Raw genomic sequence first — 20,836 nt, 5'->3', positions numbered from 1 at the left:
GCTTTTGGTGCATGAACAGTTATCGAACATAACCTCGAACAGCCGAATTTTTTGCAAATCGTTCGCGGTCATCGAAAGACTCGAACACCGCCCAAAATAGCTCAAATTTGAGATTGGCGAACAGTTCGAGTCGAACACCGCTCATCTCTAGTCTTTAGTGGTTAATACCTTTTAATGGCTAACTGAAAAGATTGTAACAAATACCAAGGTATAGATAGATGATAGATTATCTACTGGCTAACAGTGTACAAAGATAGGTTTTTCCTGTATAAAATCCCAATCAAACGTGAGTGTAACGTGAAAAATGTGGAAAAGTTTACAGGGCATGAAAACTTTTTCAAGGCACGTTGCATCCCAAAATGATACTATTAAAAGTTAGTAATTTGGGGGGAGAGTGGGGTTGCACACTTTTTGCACTTAAAAAGAAAAACAACTATATAAATTTGGTTTGTGTTGACTTGATAAATCACTTTGCTTAGCCATCTTCACTGCTGAGTGAATACTATCAAAAGCAAAAAAAAAAAAAAACAATAGCAGAGTGGCCTAATTTCAACATTTTGTGACATTTGGAATTTTTTACTCATTTTCTAGAACATTATGTGGTGAAATGAATGAAGTAATTAAGCTATAACTCATTCAAGATAAAAAAAAACAACAGGGCCTTCTGCAGTCATTTAAAGAAAAAAATATGATTCTTGGACTAAGAAGGGGAGGAAAAGGGTGCAAAAACAAAAACTGGTCGTGGCAGGAGGGGTTGAAGGAAACTTTCATTTTGAGTGTCATCAATATTTTGAATTAATCATTTTACTTTACTCATTACATTACATTCTTTTCATAGGTGATGGATATGACTGTAAAGCAGATAGACAATGTCAGAATGGCAGTGATTGTTCTCCTGATGCAACGTGTAGTAACAAAACAGGAGACTACTTATGTACTTGTAATGATGGATACCAAGGTAATCACTTATCAATAAAGATGTCTGTATATACAACCATTCACTGGATGTCATCTCTGATATTGTTGTAGAGCGAGTGATCCATCTATGAATGATGTGATCGTATTATACTGTACCACCGGAACTGATGGTCACTGTTTTTAGATTGTTGTATCCACCCTTTACAATTTTTTACATTTTCCTGTATATGCATGTATAATAAAGCATTTTTATCTTTATAATAAATACAATCTTTGTCGTCTCTTTTGGTCTATGGCCACTCCCTTATTTATTGTGTACGATGACTGGTCTTTTATCAGTCTACTCTTTGAGCAGCAACATGAATGTAATGAAAATTTTTCTATTTATATATATCTGATACATTTATAGTTGCTGTGGTGTTCTTTTATTTATATTCTGGGTGCCATCTATAGTTAATAGCTTTCCAATAACAACAGTTGGTGTCATAGAAACATCAAGAATATTCAGAAAGTGATTTACATATTAATGGATTGATTTTAACTAAATGGTTTTCACTCTCAATAAAGGGTTTCTTCACTACCTGGACATCCCCTTTTTTAAAATAAGTAGTCATTTTTGTAAACTAAAATAACATATACTCCTCTCCTGCACTGACGCCATTCCAGAGATGTCAGCTCATGGTCTCTTGGGGCTTGCATGATATTGTGAGACCGCAGCATCCCAATGCCGGTTGCTGATTGACTGCAGGGCTCACGTGGCATAACTATGTCATGGAAGCCCAAAGACCCCCGGCGCTGATATCGCTGGTTCGGCGTCTGTGCAGGAGATAAGTTTATGTTAGCTTTATTTTACAAGCTGAAGTACTTATTTTAAAAAGTGGTTGTCCAGGTAATGGACCTATAGAAGTTATTCTCTAGAATTTAGCACCATCCATTGAGGCTTTATGATCATATTGTAAGACAAGTGTGGAAGAGCTCTTCATCACAGACCAATAATAAGTCATCATTTCTGTATTGTGATCAGGTAATGGGTCATATTTTGCTGATATTGATGAATGTGGAGGAAAGAACAACTGTGCAGCTGATGCCACCTGTACTAACATAGAGGGAAGTTATACCTGTACATGTAATCCTGGATACACAGGTAAGTACAATACATCAGCAATATGGGAAAGTAATGGAAGTGAATAGTTCATTCAAGTTTTGTACTTGCACAGAGATGTAGATATTTTTTATTTAAAGGGTAACTGGATAAACAATGTATGTAGATGAATAAGTTTTTATTATTCCATTTACCTCTAATGTTATATCATTAGTTAACCCCTTCCTGACATGACATACATCAGCAATATATGATAGTAATGGAAGTTAGCAGCACATGTCATACACATGCACAGTTAGACACAGATGTAGCATCTTTTGACTTAACACACAATGAATTAACTACAACATGATAGAAAAATCAGTAACCTACAACTTCACTCAGCAATGGCCACTGAATTGTCTACTTGGGTGTTTAGTTACTGGTTTCTGTATCAAGATCCCGAGCTGCAGCGTGGTATTTGTATCACAATAGTGAATGCTCTATCTTTTGTTGTATTTGTGCATGAATAGACAGGACTTACCATGCAGTGATAAACCTAAACCCAGCCTTACAGAGTAATGGAGTGAGAGCTTATTATAAGACTGCGCTGGCAAATTCTCCAACTAGCCACTTCCTTCAGGCTTTCAGTAGATTTATCTGTAGTCTCCCCATAACGAAAAGCCGGTGTCAGAATACCTTGTAATATTTCATCTAGGAGCTCGATGAGTTAATGTTTCCATGCTTCTATTTTTCAATAGCTGATTAGACAATGTATGTAGGATAATATATTTTAATTTTCACATTTATTTCTAGTTTTATATCTTCAATTAACTGAGCACTTTATATTAATTAGGAAATGGAATTCACTGTGATGATATTGATGAATGTCAGACTGGCTATATCTGCTCCCCTAATGCAACCTGCACTAACACAATGGGAAATTACATCTGTACTTGTAAGGATGGATTCACAGGTAAGTCCTGATTTTCCCGTTGGAGCGATTGATTCTTACTAATAAATTTTGTTAGCCGCATTGAATGCTGTAGTTCATGATGCAGCTCAATAACATGGGATACCACCAGAACTGTACACAACTTCGCGATATACCTGAGGCTAATCACTAATATTGAGAATTTTCCGGTATCATATAGGGTCAGTATGCAGACTGCTGCTTTTCATGTCAGTTTCCCTAAACAATGGTTGCTGCTATTGGGAGCATTTATGTCTTGTCTGTGAATATATCCTGTCCAGTTCTGCGTATTCAAAACTGACAGCAGGAAATATTAATGAGTAAGAAAAAGCAAACAATAATATTACATTCTATATTATATTATTGTTTGTTTTAATGACTACATCAAGTCCCCTGCTGTACAGCAAAATAATGTAGCTAACATTCTAGTCACATCTGACAGTGTTATCTGTGACGCAAATATAATCTCAAGGTCTGGCCCCAATTCATTAAGGCTGGAGTTTTGTGTGCCAATCTTGATGAGGGGCATGCTGGAATAAGATGCGCCTAGTTCAATAAAAGGCAGACACCACTTGGTGAATTTTGTGCAATTAATCAGCCTTTTTGCTCCTCACAAGAAATGTTACTGATTAGTTCTTACAGAATAACAGATTTTACAAATAAGAAAAAAAATATTGCAATCAGTGCTGGAGATCGTGTCCTCACTTGTCATAAGTGACTATACTGAGTTTTTGCTTTTCTTGTGCAATAATTTTTGTGAACGGATGAAAAAATAATAAAAAAAAAATACAAAAGAAAATTCCTTAAAGTACAGAAATTCAACGGTACTGTCTACCTTACAATGTGTGCATGTCACACCTGTGTGCACGTTCAGGATTTGATTGCAAACAAACGTGCGTTTTGCCTCAATTTTAATGCGTTTTCATGCGTTTTTTAATGCATTTTTTAGATGTGTTTTTGTACATCAATTAATGCATTTTGGAGCTAAATAAAGATATTTTAAACAAGAAACCTGGGACATTGCTTTAACTCTTGGATTACCATCAGACCTGAGGTGAGTATATTGGTTAATTTAAATGATTAAAGAATGTATCTGTTGTATTTCAAATAAAGTGTTTACTCTGTGTGTGTGTGTTTATTTAACTCTTTACTTCACTTTAATTAGCTTTTAGTAATGAAAGGGTCTGATTGACACATTGTCATCACCAAAAGTGCTAGGTGTCAGCTAATCCCAAACACCTAATCTCATTAGCATTTCCATTCATGTAATTTCTGGGGCAGCTGAGAGCTGATATTTTTAGCATAGGAAGGCAATCATGTTTCCTGGCTATGAATAACAGCTCACAGCTACGTACCCCCGATCAGCAAGAAACAGCGCTTCCAAAACGCTGTGTTCTAATGTCGCATTTTTTATGTCAATAATTATGGATCCACCCCGTATAATGACACTTTAATCGTCAAAATCTGCAGCGCGTCCGCTACAGAAATTGACATGCTGTGGGTGAGTCTGGGTACGTGCCCAAGATCAGGAGCCGCTGCAGGTTTGAAGCTCCGTGTTTATGCAGCATCAAACGCACAGTGTCCATATGTTACAGCAAAGTGGATGGGATTTCTAGAAATCCGATGTCCACTATGCGTACATCTGAGGCTGCAGCTCACCCACGGACATTGACATGCAGCGCGTCTTTCAGGACCGCAGTATGTTAAATTCTGTTGCGGAGTCGCTAGTCTCCGCAACAGAAATTTGACCACTAGAATGTATTGAATGCCGTAAGTACGTGTGGTTCAGTGAACGCATGTGGATTTACCTGTATTCAATAGAATGCAATGTTTTGAACGCAGGAAAAATATACTGCATTCAAAGTGCTGCTATGTCCAGATCATGGGCACATACCCTAAAAAAATAATAAAAAAAATGGCGTGGGCTCCAGCGTCACTTTTTAACCAACAGAGGGAAAGCCGACCGCTGGTAGCTGATATAAGTAGCCAGGGAAGGGGCCATTAGCCAAAAATATTCTCTGGCTAGCTGTTTGCTTAGCCTTTACTGGCTAGATTTCAGGGGGACCCCAGAAAGAAATTGACGTAGACTCCCCCTATAAAATCTTTCCAGAAAAGGCTAAACAGACAACTGGGGGCTGATGTTAATAGCCAGGGAAGGGGCCATGGATCCTGGTCCCCTCCGTGACTAATAATATCACCCCTCAGCTGTCCCAGAAATGGCGCATCCTTAATGTGTGCCAAATCTGGCGCTTAGCCTCTGCTCTTCCCACTGCTGTGTAGAGGTGGCGAGTGGGGTAATGGGGTAGGAGTTCACGTCAGCCTTGTATTGGTTAATAACATGTTTTTTTTTCAATAGGTAATAGGACCCACTGTGATGATATTAATGAATGTCTAACCAATAATATCTGCTCATATAATGCAACCTGCACTAACACAATAGGGAACTACACCTGTACCTGTAAGGATGGATTTACAGGTGAGGAAATTAACTGATCGCATTATATTAACTTTTGTTGTAATAGTTATTGCCATGTAATTCTTACTATTACAAAACGTAATTTAGATTTTTAATATAGTCTGCCAATAACAGGAGAACTTGTATAAATGTGTTTTCATTACAACATCCAACTCTAATATTACATCCTCAGTTAACCATTTTGCTGCCAAGGATTTATTGACATTTTGTATCTATGTTAGCTAGGACAATTTTCACACTTTTGACGTGTACAAAACAAAGTATCAATATTGGAATATTGGAAGAATGAGGGCAAAGAATAAAAGCAATTTGACATTTTATTTGTTTTTGCAAGTTGAAACTAAACATACCCATTTAACATGATGGATATAATCTTTTAACTTAAACATTTATTTTAATTAGGATATGTTAATCATCATAATGATATTAATGACCTGACCAGTAATATCTGTGAGCATAATGATGAGAATATATGTGTATTTTAATATATATATATATATATATATTTATATATATATATATATATATATATATATATATATATATACACAATATTTCTGCAAAGGAGATATGGTAGTTGATAATTAGTGTTGAGCCACCCCCGTAGTGTTCGAGTTCGGTTCGGTTCGTCGAACACCCGTGTGTTCGCCGAACTGTTCATCGAACTGTTCGTCGAACACCTTCGAACACCGTTAAAACCAATGGCAGGCAAACAAAAACACATAGAAACACATAGAAAACACCTTCCAAGGTGTCCAAAAGCTGACAAACTGTTCAGAAGACACAACTAACACATGGAAAAGTGACAAGTACATATAGTCATGCGAAAAGAAAAGAGGTGGAGGAGTAAAAGGAGGGGGAGACACAGATATAGGCATGTCATGCCCTTCTAGAATCCAAAAAGTGAGAAGCCGACACGTTCAGTCCGCTCCTGCCCGTGCCACCTCCGCGTCACCGGGTTTGTGCCAGAGCCGCGGTGAACCCTGACGGCCAGCCCCCCTCTCCCAATACTGGTGCCTGTCCGCTGGTGGGTCGAGCGAGCCCCCCTGTGGTGGAGGCAGCTCTAAGCTTTTTAATTTAAATTGTCTCTCTAATTTGAATGAATACACTTTAAATCCATTTACAAGGATCTATTGGAGGGCAAGTCTCATGCCAGCAGCCGCGTAATTCCAGCTCCAGTAGCGTCCACTAAAGCTGCTGCAGTTAAAAAGCTTTTATAAGGATCGAGCTCGGCTGTCCAGCGCAAGGCATCCTACTGCCAGTCCCAGCCCCTATGCCTTGGGGTGCCTCCTGATGCTCTTCACTGAGTATCCCGTGGTCCCGAAGCATTTCCTTTGAAAAAATTAAGTGTCCAAACTACAGGTGGTGTAGCTTGCTTAACAGCCGTGATAATCCGCTGACTAGCAGACACTGCTACTAGGCACAAAGTATTTCCTGGGCTAGATGCAGTTAAAAATTTGTAATTAGATACTCTCGTTGGATGCTGAGAAAGCATTCCATAGAGTCTCCTGGCACGCCATATATGATTCTCTTAAAAAGCTTGGGGTAGGGGTCTAGGGGACCCTTTTATAGCCAAAATCACGGCCCTGTATCACAATACGTTACCTAGGCTGAAGATAAATGGAACTGTAGCACCCTGAGGGCTCGGTTGCTACAGAGGTATTGCACCTCACCCAGAGGTGTGATATCTCACTCTCAGGTAAGGATGTAGTGTGGATCAGGACCCGACACCTGCATGCATTACACCACATTGCAGTGGGGCAGGGCGACCAATATGCTCCTGAGATGGGCACGACAGTCCCTGTCCCTGGCTGGAGTGGGGGGAGGGAACACTGAGGAAGGGGAACCCTGTAGTGCAGGAGCAGGGAGGAAGCAGTTCCTGGGTGCATTGAGAAGGGAGTATAAAAGGTGGGCACCATCTTAGTTCAGTGCAGAGAAGTCTGAGCAGAAGTGGCAGGGAGCAGGGGCTCTGCATGAGCTCTGCTCCGGAGGCGGGCCTAGTAACAGAGGCCCAGGCCTGGAAGAGGGAGAAGGAAGGAAGAGGAGCGGAGAAAGCTCCAGGAACGAGGAACGAAGGGATCCCAGGGGTGCGGACGGGCGAGTCGCCACCGCACGCCCGAATCCACCTGCGTGGAGGGGTCAGGCCAAAGGGGGAGACCGGTCCCCGAAACTAGTGGAGGCAGGAGACCACCCTCAGCTAGAAACAGGAGGCTGTGACATTTTATGTGGCGCAGCCCCTCGCTACACCCGCTAGGAAGGCACCACATAGGGTCAGGGAAACTGGCGCCAAGTTTACCAAGAGGAGGCCCGAGGCAGCCGGACAGAAGGGTTGGTAAGAAAGGCCAGACAAAGGACACACAAAGGGGGTCCTGTGAAGCGCTCCAAAGTTATCTGGGAGTTGTCTGAGCCCCTCACCTGGTGAGCACAGTACGACGTGGGCAGCCGTTACCTGCAGACGTGGTCTGGATAATAAGAACTGTGAGTAAAGGCCCTGAACTGCATCACTGACTCCGTGTTGTTACTGCTGCTGCCCTGCACCATCACCCCCATCCTCCGCATACACTGCCCTGAGGCTATACTCCTCCCGTGGGGAGTTATGCTACGCTCTGCTGCACCCACAACACCAGCCTGAGCGGTCTAACCGCAATCCACGGGTGGCGTAGTCGGACATTTAAACATCAAAGCCACATAAATAGTTCCGCCACTGGTTTGACCGCCCTGAGCCACGGAACCGGGTCGCCTCCACGGAGACTACAACCACCAGCATCCACCAAAAAGGGTCCGGCTCCGGGTGTCCCAAGGCCCAGGGGGCGCGTCAGAACATTTTCATCACCTTTCACAATCACCAATGGGACAAGGCAGGGATGTTCTCTGTCCCCTCTCTTATACATCCTAGTGACGGAGCACCTGCTCTCATCAATTCGCCATAACCCCAATATTAGGTGGATTGAGGTGGGAGGCACCGAGTACAAGTGCTCTCTATTTGCTGATGATGTCCTAGTATAAGTCACTCAATCACATATATCCATCCATGCTGTTATGGCTGAAATAGATCACTTTGTTACATGGTCAAATTTTAAAATCAATGCAGCGAAGTCTGAGGCCCTCGATGTCTCCCTCCCCAAATCCATATAGGATTCCATCCAGTCCAACTTTCCCTTTGCCTGGCCCTCACAGGGTATCAAATACTTAGGAATTCCTATTCATAGAGACCTCTCCCATCTATGTTATCTTAATTTTGGGCCCTTTATTGAACAACTCCATACAGACCACGGTTGGCAAGTTAGAACTGTAAGATTCACTACGTGAACCACTGGTGTTTTGTGGAAAAGCACATGTACACTGTGTTCCAAATTATTATGCAAAAAGTGTTTAGGAGTGATAAGGGAAGAATTTGTTTGTTTGTCAGTTAAACTCATTGATGGTGATGTGTGTCAGGGCTCTTTATATCACTGTAAGCAATTGCAGACACCTGTGCTAATTAGTTTGGCAGGTGTGTCCAATGAAAGGCAAGACTACTTAAGAAGGCTGTCTCACATTATTAAGCAGCCTACATTTTCTGCCAAAATGGGAAAGAAAAAGGATGTGTCGGCTGCTGAGAAGCAACAAATTGTGGAGTGTTTAGGTCAAGGCATGACTACAATCAACATTGTGCGATGATCAGGATGAAGTGTCTTGGCAATCAAGAAGTATGTAGCTGATTTACAGTACACACGTGTGCGTGCTGATAAGGGCAAATTGAGGACTGTTTCCTACAGGCAATTACGTCAGGTTAAAAGAGCAGCGGCAAAAAAGCCTTGTCATAGCAGCAGACAAGTTTTTGAAGCTGCTGGTGCCTCCAACGTCCCCCGAACAACAAGATGCAGGGTCCTTCAGAGGTTTGCTGCTGTGCATACGCCATCCTGTCGACCTCCTCTATCCACTTCACACAAGCAGAAATGGCTCCAGTGGGCCAAACATTACATGAAGACTGATTTCAAAACTGTTTTGTTCACGGATGAGTGCCATGCAGCGCTCGATGGTCCAAATGGATGGAGTGGAGGATGGCTGGTTGATGGACACCCCACGCAAACACGGCTACAGCGCCAACAAGGAGGAGGTGGAGTAATGTTTTGGGCTGGAATCATGGGGAGAGAGATTGTCGGCCCCTTTAGGATCCCTGAAGGCGCTAAAGATGAACTCCATAATGTATGTGGATTTTCTCAAACAGCACTTCCTGCCATGGTTCAAGAAGAAGAACCGTGTATTTCACAGCAAGATCATTTTTTTGCATGATAATGCACCATCTCATGCTGCACATAAAACATCTGCATCTCTGGCTGATATGGGCATAAAAGGGGACAAACTTATGGTGTGACCCCCATGCTCCCCTGACCTCTACCCCATTCAGAACCTTTGGAGCATCATTAAAAGGAGTGTCTATGATGGCGGGAGGCAGTTCACATCTAAGCAACAGCTCTGGGAGGGTATTCTGTCCTCATGCAAAACAATTGAAGCAGAAACCATCCAAAACCTGACAAATTCAATGGACGAGAGTTCAGAAGCTCCTTTCGAACAAGGGGTCCTATGTGAAAATGTAACATCACCTAGAATAAAGTTTTGAGTTGAAAACTGTTTGATTTCATTTTCTAACAACCTGCTAATGCTTATAATTTCAAAAATGACCATTTTTTTGGTCTTTATTAAAATGAAAAGGTTGATCGAAAAGTTTGGGGGATCTAAGAGTGTGGCAACCCAGTAGTCACGATTACTTCGAATTCTGACAATATGAGGGTCATACTGCAGGTAGTGCAGCAAGAAGGCACTTATGTGTCTTGCGCATCTCGGAGGCCCAAAATTATTTTCCGGGCTAGATGCAGCTAAAAATTATTATTAATTTTAAATCTGGTGAAGCTTTACTATAGATGGCCTAATAGGATCAGTGCTGCACACTGCTACAAAGCCCAAATTATTTTCCAGTCAAGATACAGATAAACATGATTAGTAATTTTAAATCTGGTGGAGCTTATTATAGATGGCCTAATAGAATCAGTGCTGCACACTGCTACAAAGCCCAAATTATTTTCCAGCCAAGATACAGATAAACATGATTAGTAATTTGAAAGCTTAAAATGGTTGGTAGGGTGATTTTAACCAATCATCAAGCTTTTACTCTCCCCAGGATGACACAGGGGTAGAAAAGTCGTTTCGGATCCATGATTTGTTCATCTTTATGAACGTGAGTCTGTCTACATTATCAGTGGAGAGCCGCGTGCGCTTATCTGTCAGCACACCACCAGCAGCGCTGAACACACGTTCAGACAGAACGCTGGCTGCGGGGCATGACAAGATCTCCAAGGCGTAAGTGGCTAGCTCCGGCCATTTATCCAGATTGGAAGCCCAAAAAGAGCAAGGGTCCAGTGACACAGTCATGGCTTCAATGTTTACTTGGAGATACTCCTGTACCATCGTCTCTAGGCGTTGACTATGTGTCAGACTTCTTGTCTCCTGTGGCCTTGCAAAGGATGGGCTAAAAAAGTTATACTGTGGTTCTGTTACGGTTTGAGTGCTGAACACTTGACGGTCCCACGGTTGGCAAGTTGGAACTCTGAGATTCACTACGTGCACCACTGGTATTTTGTGAAAAAGCACATGTAAGATTCTGCAACAGCCTCTGCTGATACTCCTGCATGCGTGCATCCCTTTCTATGGCAGGAATAATTTCTGCAAATTTACTTTTGTACCGGGGATCTAACAGTGTGGCAACTCAGTAGTCAGGATTATTTCTAATTCTCACAATTCGAGGGTCATGTTGCAGGTAGTGCAGCAAGAAGGCACTCATGTGTGTTGCGCATCCAGGAGCACCAAGTCCCTGTTGTGTTGGTGGCGAGGTAACAATCATGCTTCCTTCCTCTGTCCTCTCCCCCCAACCTCGCACAACAGAAATGTGATCAAGGTCTCCCTCACCTGATGAGTCTTCCATCAGTTCGTCCTCCACTTCTTCCTGGGCTCCTGCACCTTCCTCACTAGTTTGGCTGCTACCATGCGCCCTGGTAAAACCATCTCCCCCACCCTCACATGCCTGCCGCCTTGGTGCTGCCGACCGTCTGGACCTTGCAGATGTTAGCCCTTCCGCATACAACTCCTCCTCCTCTACTTCCTCAACCTCCTCTTGTGCCACCACCTGACTCCGAATTCTGTTTAACATGTGCTCCAGCATGTAAATCACCGGAATAGTCATGCTGATAATGGCATCGTCAGCATTAAACATCTTCGTTGCCATTTCAAAACTGTGCAGAAGGGTGCATAGGTCCCTGATCTGAGAACACTCCTCCAGCGTGATTTGCCCCACCTCTGGATCTCGTTGGCCCAGGCTATACGTCAGAACGTATTGCACCAGGGCTTGTCGGTGCTGCCACAGTCGCTGCAACATGTGCAGAGTTGAATTCCACCGGGTAGGCACATCGCATTTTAGCCGGTGAAGTGGCAGGCCCAACGACTTCTGTAGAGATGTAAGTCGCTGAGCTGCGGGATGCGAACGGCGGAAGTGAGCACACAGCGACCGTGCCCTCTGCAGAAGGCCATCTAGTCTGGGATAGTGGGCTAAAAATTGCTGGACAACCAGGTTCAACACGTGAGCCATACAAGGCACGTGTGTGACATTGCCCCGGCGGAGGGCCGCACCCAGGTTTTCAGCATTGTCGCACACGGCCTTCCCTGGTTTCAGGTCCAGTGGAGACAACCATTCATGAAATTGGTTCTCCAGAGCTGACCACAACTCCTCAGCTGTGTGACTCACATTTCCCAGACATTTCAATGTAAAAACCGCCTGATGACGTTGAGCCCTACTGCCAGCATAGTAAGGAGGTGTGCAGGATCCCTTCTGCGCAGATAGAAAGCTTGTGGCATGACCAGACAGGCTTTGGGTGCAGGTGGAAGACCGAGAGGAGGTTGAGGAGGCAGAAGCAGTGGAGGAACTTTGACATAAAGAGGATTGACGCACAACTCGTGGGGACGGCAAGACTTGGACAGCAGCCCCTTGTCCTGCTGTCACCATAGTTACCCAGTGCCCAGTCAGCGACATGTAACGCCCCTGTCCATGCCTACTCGTCCAAGTGTCTGTGGTGAAATGCACCCTGTCACACACAGAGTTTCTCAAAGAAGCGATGATGTTGTGTGCGACATGCTGGTGGAGCGCAGGCACACCTTTCTTTGAGAAGTAGTGCCGACTGGGCATCTGGTACTGGGGCACTGCGCCAGACATAAGGTCTCGAAAATCCTCTGTGTCCACCAGGCGGAAAGGCAGCATTTCTGTAGCCAAGAGCTTGCAGATGGTGAAATTCAACCTCTTAGCTTTCCATGGCTAGGAGGAAATGGTATTTGAGTCTTATCATCGTCTTCCTCATTGTCTCCACCAACAGGAGTTACAGTTTGGGAATGAGGGTCTACCTTCTGCGTCTGGTCCTGGATCCGACTCATAAAGATTCTGGGCATCAGTGCAGATCATTTCCTCGTCTGGATTCACAGAAGCGCTGGAGTCGACCTCTGATTCCCAGGCTATAGTATGAGTAAACAGCTCTGCAGACTCAACCATCTGTTCTATCTCATACTCAGACGGGCAGCTGGAGATTTGGGAGCTGTGAGGAAGCAAGTGCGATTGGGGTGACACCTTTGAGGACTGGAGTATTTGTGATGTTGAAGTTGATGTGGAGGAGAGCCCACTTAAAGGAGCACTTGATATCCGTTGAAGCACCTGCTGTTTTTGTGCCTCATCTGGAATTTGTAGCGATTGGCGTGGCCGTAAGAATGGGATCTTATCACATTGTCCGCTAAAAGAAGGAGACATTTTAGTTTGGCTGGAAGATGGTCTTTCTTCTGCAGATGTTACTGTTGCTTTAACACCTACCCCACGGACACAACCTTTTTTCCCCTTCCCAACACGCCTATTCCCCTTTCCACCAGCAGCAGGCCTTTTTCCACTCATTTTGGTGGTTAACTAATTCACAACTCTGGAGTTGTTTGCACAAAAAAACAATGGATGGGAACCGAGCAGAGCTGAGTGGCCAAACTGTGGTATTAGGCCAAAACTATTGGCTGGGTTAGATGCAGAAAAAAATTATATTCAATTTGCAACCTGATGGAGGTCAGTATAGATGGACTAATAGAACAAGTCCCACACACAGCTAGAAGCCCAAATATTTTTTCAGAGGTAGATGCAGAAAATTTTTTTATTCAGTTTGCAACCTGATGGAGGTCTGTATAGATGGATTAATAGAAAAAGTCCCACACAGCTACAAGCCCAATATTTTTTCAGAGGTAGATGCAGAAAAAAAATATATTCAGTTTGCAACCTGATGGAGGTCAGTATAGATGGACTAATAGAGAAAGTCCCACACACTGCTAGAATGCTAAATATTTTTTCAGCGCTAGATGCAGACAAAAAATTATTTTGAATTTGTAACCTGATGGAGGTCAGTATAGGTGGACTAATAGAACAAGTCCCACACACTGCTAGAAGGCCAAATATTTTTTCAGAGCTAGATGCAGAAAAAAATTATATTCAGTTTGCAACCTGATGGAGGTCTGTATAGATGGATTAATAGAACAAATCCCACACACAGCTAGAAGCCCAAATATTTTTTCAGAGGTAGATGCAGATAAAAATTATTTTTAATTTGCAACCTGATGGAGGTCAGTATAGATGGACTAATAGAGAAAGTCCCACAAACTGCTAGAAGGCCAAATATTTTTTCAGAGCTAGATGCAGATAAAAATTATATTCAATTTGCAACCTGATGGAGGTCAGTATAGATGGACTAATAGAGAAAGTCCCACACACTGCTAGAAGGCCAAATATTTTTTCAGAGCTAGATGCAGATAAAAATTATATTCAATTTGCAACCTGATGGAGGTCAGTATAGATGGACTAATAGAACAAGTCCCACACACAGCTAGAAGCCCAAATATTTTTTCAGAGGTACTGTAGATGCAGATAAAAATTATTTTTAATTTGCAACCTGATGGAGGTCAGTATAGATGGACTAATAGAGAAAGTCCCACACACTGCTAGAAGGCCAAATATTTTTTCAGAGCTAGATGCAGAAAAAAATTATATTCAGTTTGCAACCTGATGGAGGTCAGTATAGATGGACTAATAGAGAAAGTCCCACACACTGCTAGAAGGCCACATATTTTTTCAGAGGTAGATGCAGAAAAAATATATATTCAGTTTGCAACCTGATGGAGGTCTGTATAGATGGATTAATAGAACAAGTCCCACACACAGCTAGAAGCCCAATATTTTTTCAGAGGTAGATGCAGAAAAAAATATATTCAGTTTGCAACCTGATGGAGGTCAGTATAGATGGACTAATAGAATGATGCTATGCCCAAAAGATTTTACTTCACTAGGTGCAGTAAAAAAATTGGTATTCTATACACAGGTGGTATATCTTGCAACACAGATAGGCTACTCCACTGACTAACATACTCTGCAATAGGCCAAAAAGGATTAGCTTTGCTAGATTCAGCCTAATGCTGTGAAAAAAACTTGCACAGCACTGGCACAGACCTGCCTGGCAAAAACTGATAGGAACTGATGTAACCTAGTCCTGAAAAGGACTCCAATTACAATTAGTCTTTACTCCCACAATCTATCTATTTAAGAGCACAGACCTGCCTGATAAAAGTCGTAGGAAATGCTGTAACCTAGTCCTTAAAAGGACTGCAATCACAACTATTCCCTACTCCCAAGCTATCTGTAGATTTGTGCGAAAATTGGCTTGAAATTAACAAGGTATAGCGCACACAGCAACAGCGGTGCCGTCTAACACGCAGCTGCAGCAGTGAGAAAATGGTGGCGACGGGGAAAATGGCTTGGTCTTATCGGGCAAGGACATGTGACATACACTGCCAATGACACATGCCCTTGCTTGTGTGAAAAAAAGCACTTCGCTCCGTGTGTGCGCTGCTGATAGGCTGACAGATTGCACCTCCCCACTGTAAATGCGGGAAAGAGAAAAAAAAAATGGAGATCTTCATTGTTCCTGCAGAGATCCATCCCCTGCCCCTCCCCCCACCCCGCTGTACACTCAAACTGCGTATTAACATTAATTTTCATCATTACTGAGAAAAAATCCAGTTATGATTTTGGTGCACGAACAGTTATCGAACATAACCTCGAACAGCCGAATTTTTCTCAAATTGTTCGTGTTCGCCGAACGGCTCGAACACCGCCCAAAACAGGTCGAATTTGAGATTGGCGAACAGTTCGACTAGAACAACTCTCATCTCTATTGATAATGCCTTGATTATAGTATTTGTGTTGTGCAGTAGCCATAAAGGGATTCATTCTACAGTGTCATAAAAAATCTGTGCCACAGAACATAATCTGTACATAGAACCATGCAGCTGCAGTTTCTGTGGCACCCAGTAGAGAAAGATAAATGTTGTCCATGTAATAAGGTTATGGGTTCAATTTGCAAACTTTGTTTTTTTTATATACTTTTTCACTTTTAAAGAATATATCAAAAATAATAATGAGAAAAATCCAAGCAAATATATACAAGCTATTGAACCCATTCTATACACAGGTGGAGAGAATTTTTATTGGTATATGGTCCCCCATCCTAGTCCATGCTCCCTCATCCTGTTATATGTTTTCCAATCCTGGTCCATGCTCCCCAATCCTGGTCCATTCTCCCCATCCTGGTATATGCTCCCCCATCCTGGCTTATGATCCCCCATCCCGGTCCATGCTCCCCCCCATTCTTGTCCCCCATCCTGGTCCATGCTCCTCCATCCTGGTTCATGATCCCCCATCCTGGTGTATGCTCACCCATTCTGGTCCCCCATCCTGATTTATGCCCCCCATTTTTGTATATTCTCACCCATCCTGGTCGCCCATCCTACTATATGCTCCCCCATCCTGGTCCCCCATCCTAGTATTTGTGCCCCCATCCTGGTCCCCCATCCTGGTATATGTTCCCCCATCCTGGTATTTGAGCCCCCATCCTGGTCCTTCCTCTTGTTATGTGCTCCCCTATCCTGGTCCCCCATACTCGTATGTGCTTCCCCATCCTGGTCCCCCCATCCTGGTATATGCTCCCACATCCTGGTATAGGTTCCTCCATCCTGGTCCCCCATCCTGCTATATGCTCCTCCATCCTGGTATATACTCCCCCATCCTGGTATTTGAGTTCCATCCTGGTATGTGAGCTCCATCCTGGTCCTCCCTCCTGGTATATGCTCCCCCATCCCGGTGTATGCTCCCCCATTCTAGTATTTGTGGCCCCATCCTGTTATGTGCTTCCCCATATTGGTATATGTTCCCCTATCCTTGTCCCCCATCCTGGTATATGCTCCCTCTGAAGACCCGGGGACTTTTGTGGGCATAACGCTACTTAGACAATGCAGGGGGAGGGTAAAAACAATTTGGCAATACTTTATTGAACCATAAAGCGGACAATAAATGCCCAGAACAGTCCCACCAAATACCCAAGATGGTACAACATTACACAACCTCATCCTTCCTTCTCCGCACACCTGAGATAGAATAGCTGCGATTTTGGAGACCTCCAGGGCTGACTATCTCAACCATTGGCCCCCTGATTCTGGCGGGCCCCCATAGAGAGGAGGTAGCGGCAAGCTTAGGAAGCTAGCAGTCCATTGATGTACAAGACCAGGAGACCCAATGATCCAAATCTGGCCTCTCCGAGAATTTCCATGGGGCCAGGCAACCAGTGGGCAACTCCCACCCTACTGGCAACTCCGAATGTCTTTGTGGGTTCTAGGCGACCGATGGCTCCCTCCTAGCAATGCCAAAACAACATATCCATGGGGCCAGGTGACTTCTTTGTCCTCTCCTGGACTCCCCAAAATGTATCCATGTCTCTCTGATGGTTAATTGAGCAGATCCGAATCTTTCCAGTCAGGGCCGGTACCCTAAGGCTAGAATCATGTGAATACAAATCTGTGTCCCTTTGGATGCCATGCAATCTTTCTGCTGTCCTGAAGGATGTCCCTCATTCTCCTTCTAAAGTCTTTCTGATGTTCCTTGAGTCTCTGTCTCAAGTCTCATTCTGTTTCCAGCACTACAGACATCCCTGTTTATATTTACATCTGTGTGAGGTCATCAGGCACAGGTAAGAGGTAAAGGTTCAGGGCTCAGCTATTATTGTTTGACCTAATCTATTTACATAGTTGGTATCACAGGGGCTCTTGTAAATACACACCATTGTTTCAGAATCAAAGAGCAGATATCATTCAGGGTTATACAAATAATAATTTGTGTTAATCAACTAAAGAAGAACACAGATTAAAGAGTCAACATAAAAATAAAGGTTTGCTGTTCATGCCATCAGAAAGTATGTCTGGCATAATTAAGATTTTACTCGGTATCTTCACACAACCCCATCTTGTTATTTGTTCCCCTATCCTGGTCCCCCATCCTGTTATGTGTGCCCCATCCTATTGTGTGCTCCCCCATCCTGGTCCCCCATCCTGTTATGTGCTCCCCCATCCTGGTATATGCTCCCCCATCCTGGTATGTGCTCCCTCATGTTGGTATATGCTCCCCCATCCTGGTATGTGCTCCCTCATGTTGGTATATGCTCCACCATGCTGTTATGTGCTCCCCCAACCTGTTATGTGCTCCTCCATTCTGCTCAGCCATCCTGGTACTTGCTCCCCCATCCATCCATCAATTAAATGAAAAAAACACTCCTACTCACCTTTCCATCGCTCCCCTGCAATGTGTCGCCTGTGTTATTTTACTAAAATGGCTCCGGAATCAGCGTCTGCATAGCGTGATATCCAGCGTCATTTTAGTGAAGACACATGTGCAGAGTGTATGCAACAAAATGGTGCCAGAATACACACGTGCTGTTCGGCGCTGTTTTGTTGAAGACACACTGCAAATGTGTCTTCACTAAAAATACGCCGGATATCGTGCTGCGTGCAGGTGCCTATTCCGAAATCTCACTCCTCCCCTGGCCTCTGGCCCGAACAGAGGCACAGATATGTGCTTATGGCGTCGGAGATCTCAGTATGCGTTCAGTGCCTACACATACCGCGATCTCCGGCACCACACTCCTCCTCCCTGTCACCTGTAACGACTGGATGCATTCTTCTGTCTGGGGCCAGACTGCACAGGCGCATTGTGCCGGAGCAGTCTATAGAGACTTCGGACAGAAGGACACATCCCTAGATTACATACACAGTAACGACTAGAAATGAGCGGTGTTCGAATCGAACTGTTCGCCAATCTCAAATTCGAGCTGTTTTGGGCGGTGTTCGAGCCATTCGGCGAACACGAACGATTTGAAAAAAATCCGGCTGTTCGAGGTTATGTTCGATAACTGTTCATGCACCAAAATCATAACTGGATTTTTACACAGTAATGCTGATAATCAATGTTAATATGCAGTTTGAGTGTACAGTGGGGCGGGGGGAGGGGCAACGGATGGAGCTCTGCATAAATAATGAAGATCTCCATTTTTTTTTCTCTTTCCCGCATTTACAGTGGGGAGGTGCAATCTGTCAGCCTATCAGCAGCGCACACACGGAGCGAACTGCTTTTTTGCACACAAGCAAGGGCAAGTGTCATTGGCTGTGTATGTCACATGTCCTTGCCCTATAAGACCCAGCCATTTTCCCCGTCGCCACCATTTTCTCACTGCTGCAGCTGCGTGTTAGACGGCACCAATGTTGCTGTGTGCGCTATACTTTCAGTGTTAATTTCAAGCCAATTTTCTCAGAAATATACAGATAGCTTGGGAGTAGGGAATAGTTGTGATTGCAGTCCTTTTGAGGACTAGGTTACAGCATTTCCTACGACTTTTAGCAGGCAGGTCTGTGCTCTTAAATAGATAGGTTGGGAGTAGGGACTAATTGTAATTGCAGTCCTTTTGAGGACTAGGTTACAGCATTTCCTAGGACTTTTTGCCAGGCAGGTCTGTGCCAGTGCTGTGCAAGTGTTTTTCACAGCATTTGGCTAAATCTAGCTAACCAAATCCTTTTTGGCCTCTTGCAGTGTGTTTTAGTCAGTGGAGTAGCGTATCTGTGTTGCAAGCTCCACCACCTGTGTATAGAATACAATTTTTTTTACTGCACCTAGCCAAGTAAAACCTTTTGGGCATAGCATCATTCTATTAGGCCATGTAAACTAAGCTCCACCAGCTTGCAAATTACTAATAATTTTTATCTGCATCTAGCTCGAAAATAATTTTGGGCTTGTAGCAGTGTGTGGGACTTATTCTTAGTCCATCTATACAAAGCTCCACCAGCTTGCAAATTACTAATAATTTTTGTCTGCATCTAGCTCGAAAATAAATTTGGGCTTGTAACAGTGTGTGGGACTTATTCTTAGTCCATCTATACTAAGCTTCACCAGCTTGCAAATTACAAATAATTTTTAACTGCATCTAGCTCGGAAAATAATTTTGGGCTTGTAGCAGTGTGTGGGATTTATTCTTAGTCGATCTATACTAAGCTCCACCAGCTTGCAAATTACAAATAATTTTTATCTACATCTAGCTCGGAAAATAATTTTGGACTTGTAACAGTGTGTGGGACTTATTCTTAGTCCATCTATACTAAGCTCCACCAGCTTGCAAATTACAAATAATTTTTATCTGCATCTAGCTCGGAAAATAATTTTGGGCTTGTAGCAGTGTGTGGGACTTATTCTTAGTCCATCTATACTAAGCTCCACCAGCTTGCAAATTACAAATAATTTTTAGCTGCATCTAGCTCGGAAAATAATTTTGGGCTTGTAGCAGTGTGTGGGACTTATTCTTAGTCCATCTATACTCAGCTCCACCAGCTTGCAAATTACAAGTAATTTTTATCTGCATCTAGCTCGGAAAATAATTTTGGGCTTGTAGCAGTGTGTGGGACTTATTCTTAGTCCATCTATACTAAGCTCCACCAGCTTGCAAATTACAAATAATTTTTAGCTGCATCTAGCTCGGAAAATAATTTTGGGCTTGTAGCAGTGTGTGGGACTTATTCTTAGTCCATCTATACTAAGCTCCACCAGCTTACAAATTACAAATAATTTTTAGCTGCATCTAGCTCTGAAAATAATTTTGGACTTGTAGCAGTGTGTGGGATTTATTCTTAGTCCATCTATACTAAGCTCCACCAGCTTGCAAATTACAAATAATTTTTATCTGCATCTAGCTCGGAAAATAATTTTGGGCTTGTAGCAGTGTGTGGGACTTATTCTTAGTCCATCTATACTAAGCTCCACCAGCTTGCAAATTACAAATAATTTTTATCTGCATCTAGCTCGGAAAATAATTTTGGGCTTGTAGCAGTGTGTGGGACTTATTCTTAGTCCATCTATACTAAGCTACACCAGCTTGCAAATTACAAATAATTTTTAGCTGCATCTAGCTCGTAAAAT

General features: G+C 43.2%; 1 protein-coding gene across 5 annotated transcripts in view; it reads left to right on the top strand.

Moving 5' to 3' along the window:
• The window catches only part of LOC141258108 (uncharacterized), a 413,089-nt gene that overhangs the window by 279,654 nt on the left and 112,599 nt on the right, over window positions 1–20,836 (top strand). For all 5 annotated transcript variants that reach the window (XM_073673114.1, XM_073673115.1, XM_073673117.1 and 2 more), the window contains 4 exons: window positions 839–958; window positions 1,943–2,062; window positions 2,856–2,975; window positions 5,329–5,448. In XM_073673114.1, the coding sequence (XP_073529215.1) occupies window positions 839–958; window positions 1,943–2,062; window positions 2,856–2,975; window positions 5,329–5,448 (480 nt within the window). The remainder of the gene's footprint in view (window positions 1–838; window positions 959–1,942; window positions 2,063–2,855; window positions 2,976–5,328; window positions 5,449–20,836) is intronic.

This window comes from Phyllobates terribilis, unplaced genomic scaffold (assembly GCF_046119375.1).
Source record: "Phyllobates terribilis strain yellow unplaced genomic scaffold, ASM4611937v1 Scaffold_3__8_contigs__length_932513732, whole genome shotgun sequence".
NCBI lineage: Eukaryota > Metazoa > Chordata > Amphibia > Anura > Dendrobatidae > Phyllobates > Phyllobates terribilis.
Note: the sequence above shows the minus strand (reverse complement) of the source record. Positions and strands in the feature narration are given on the sequence as shown.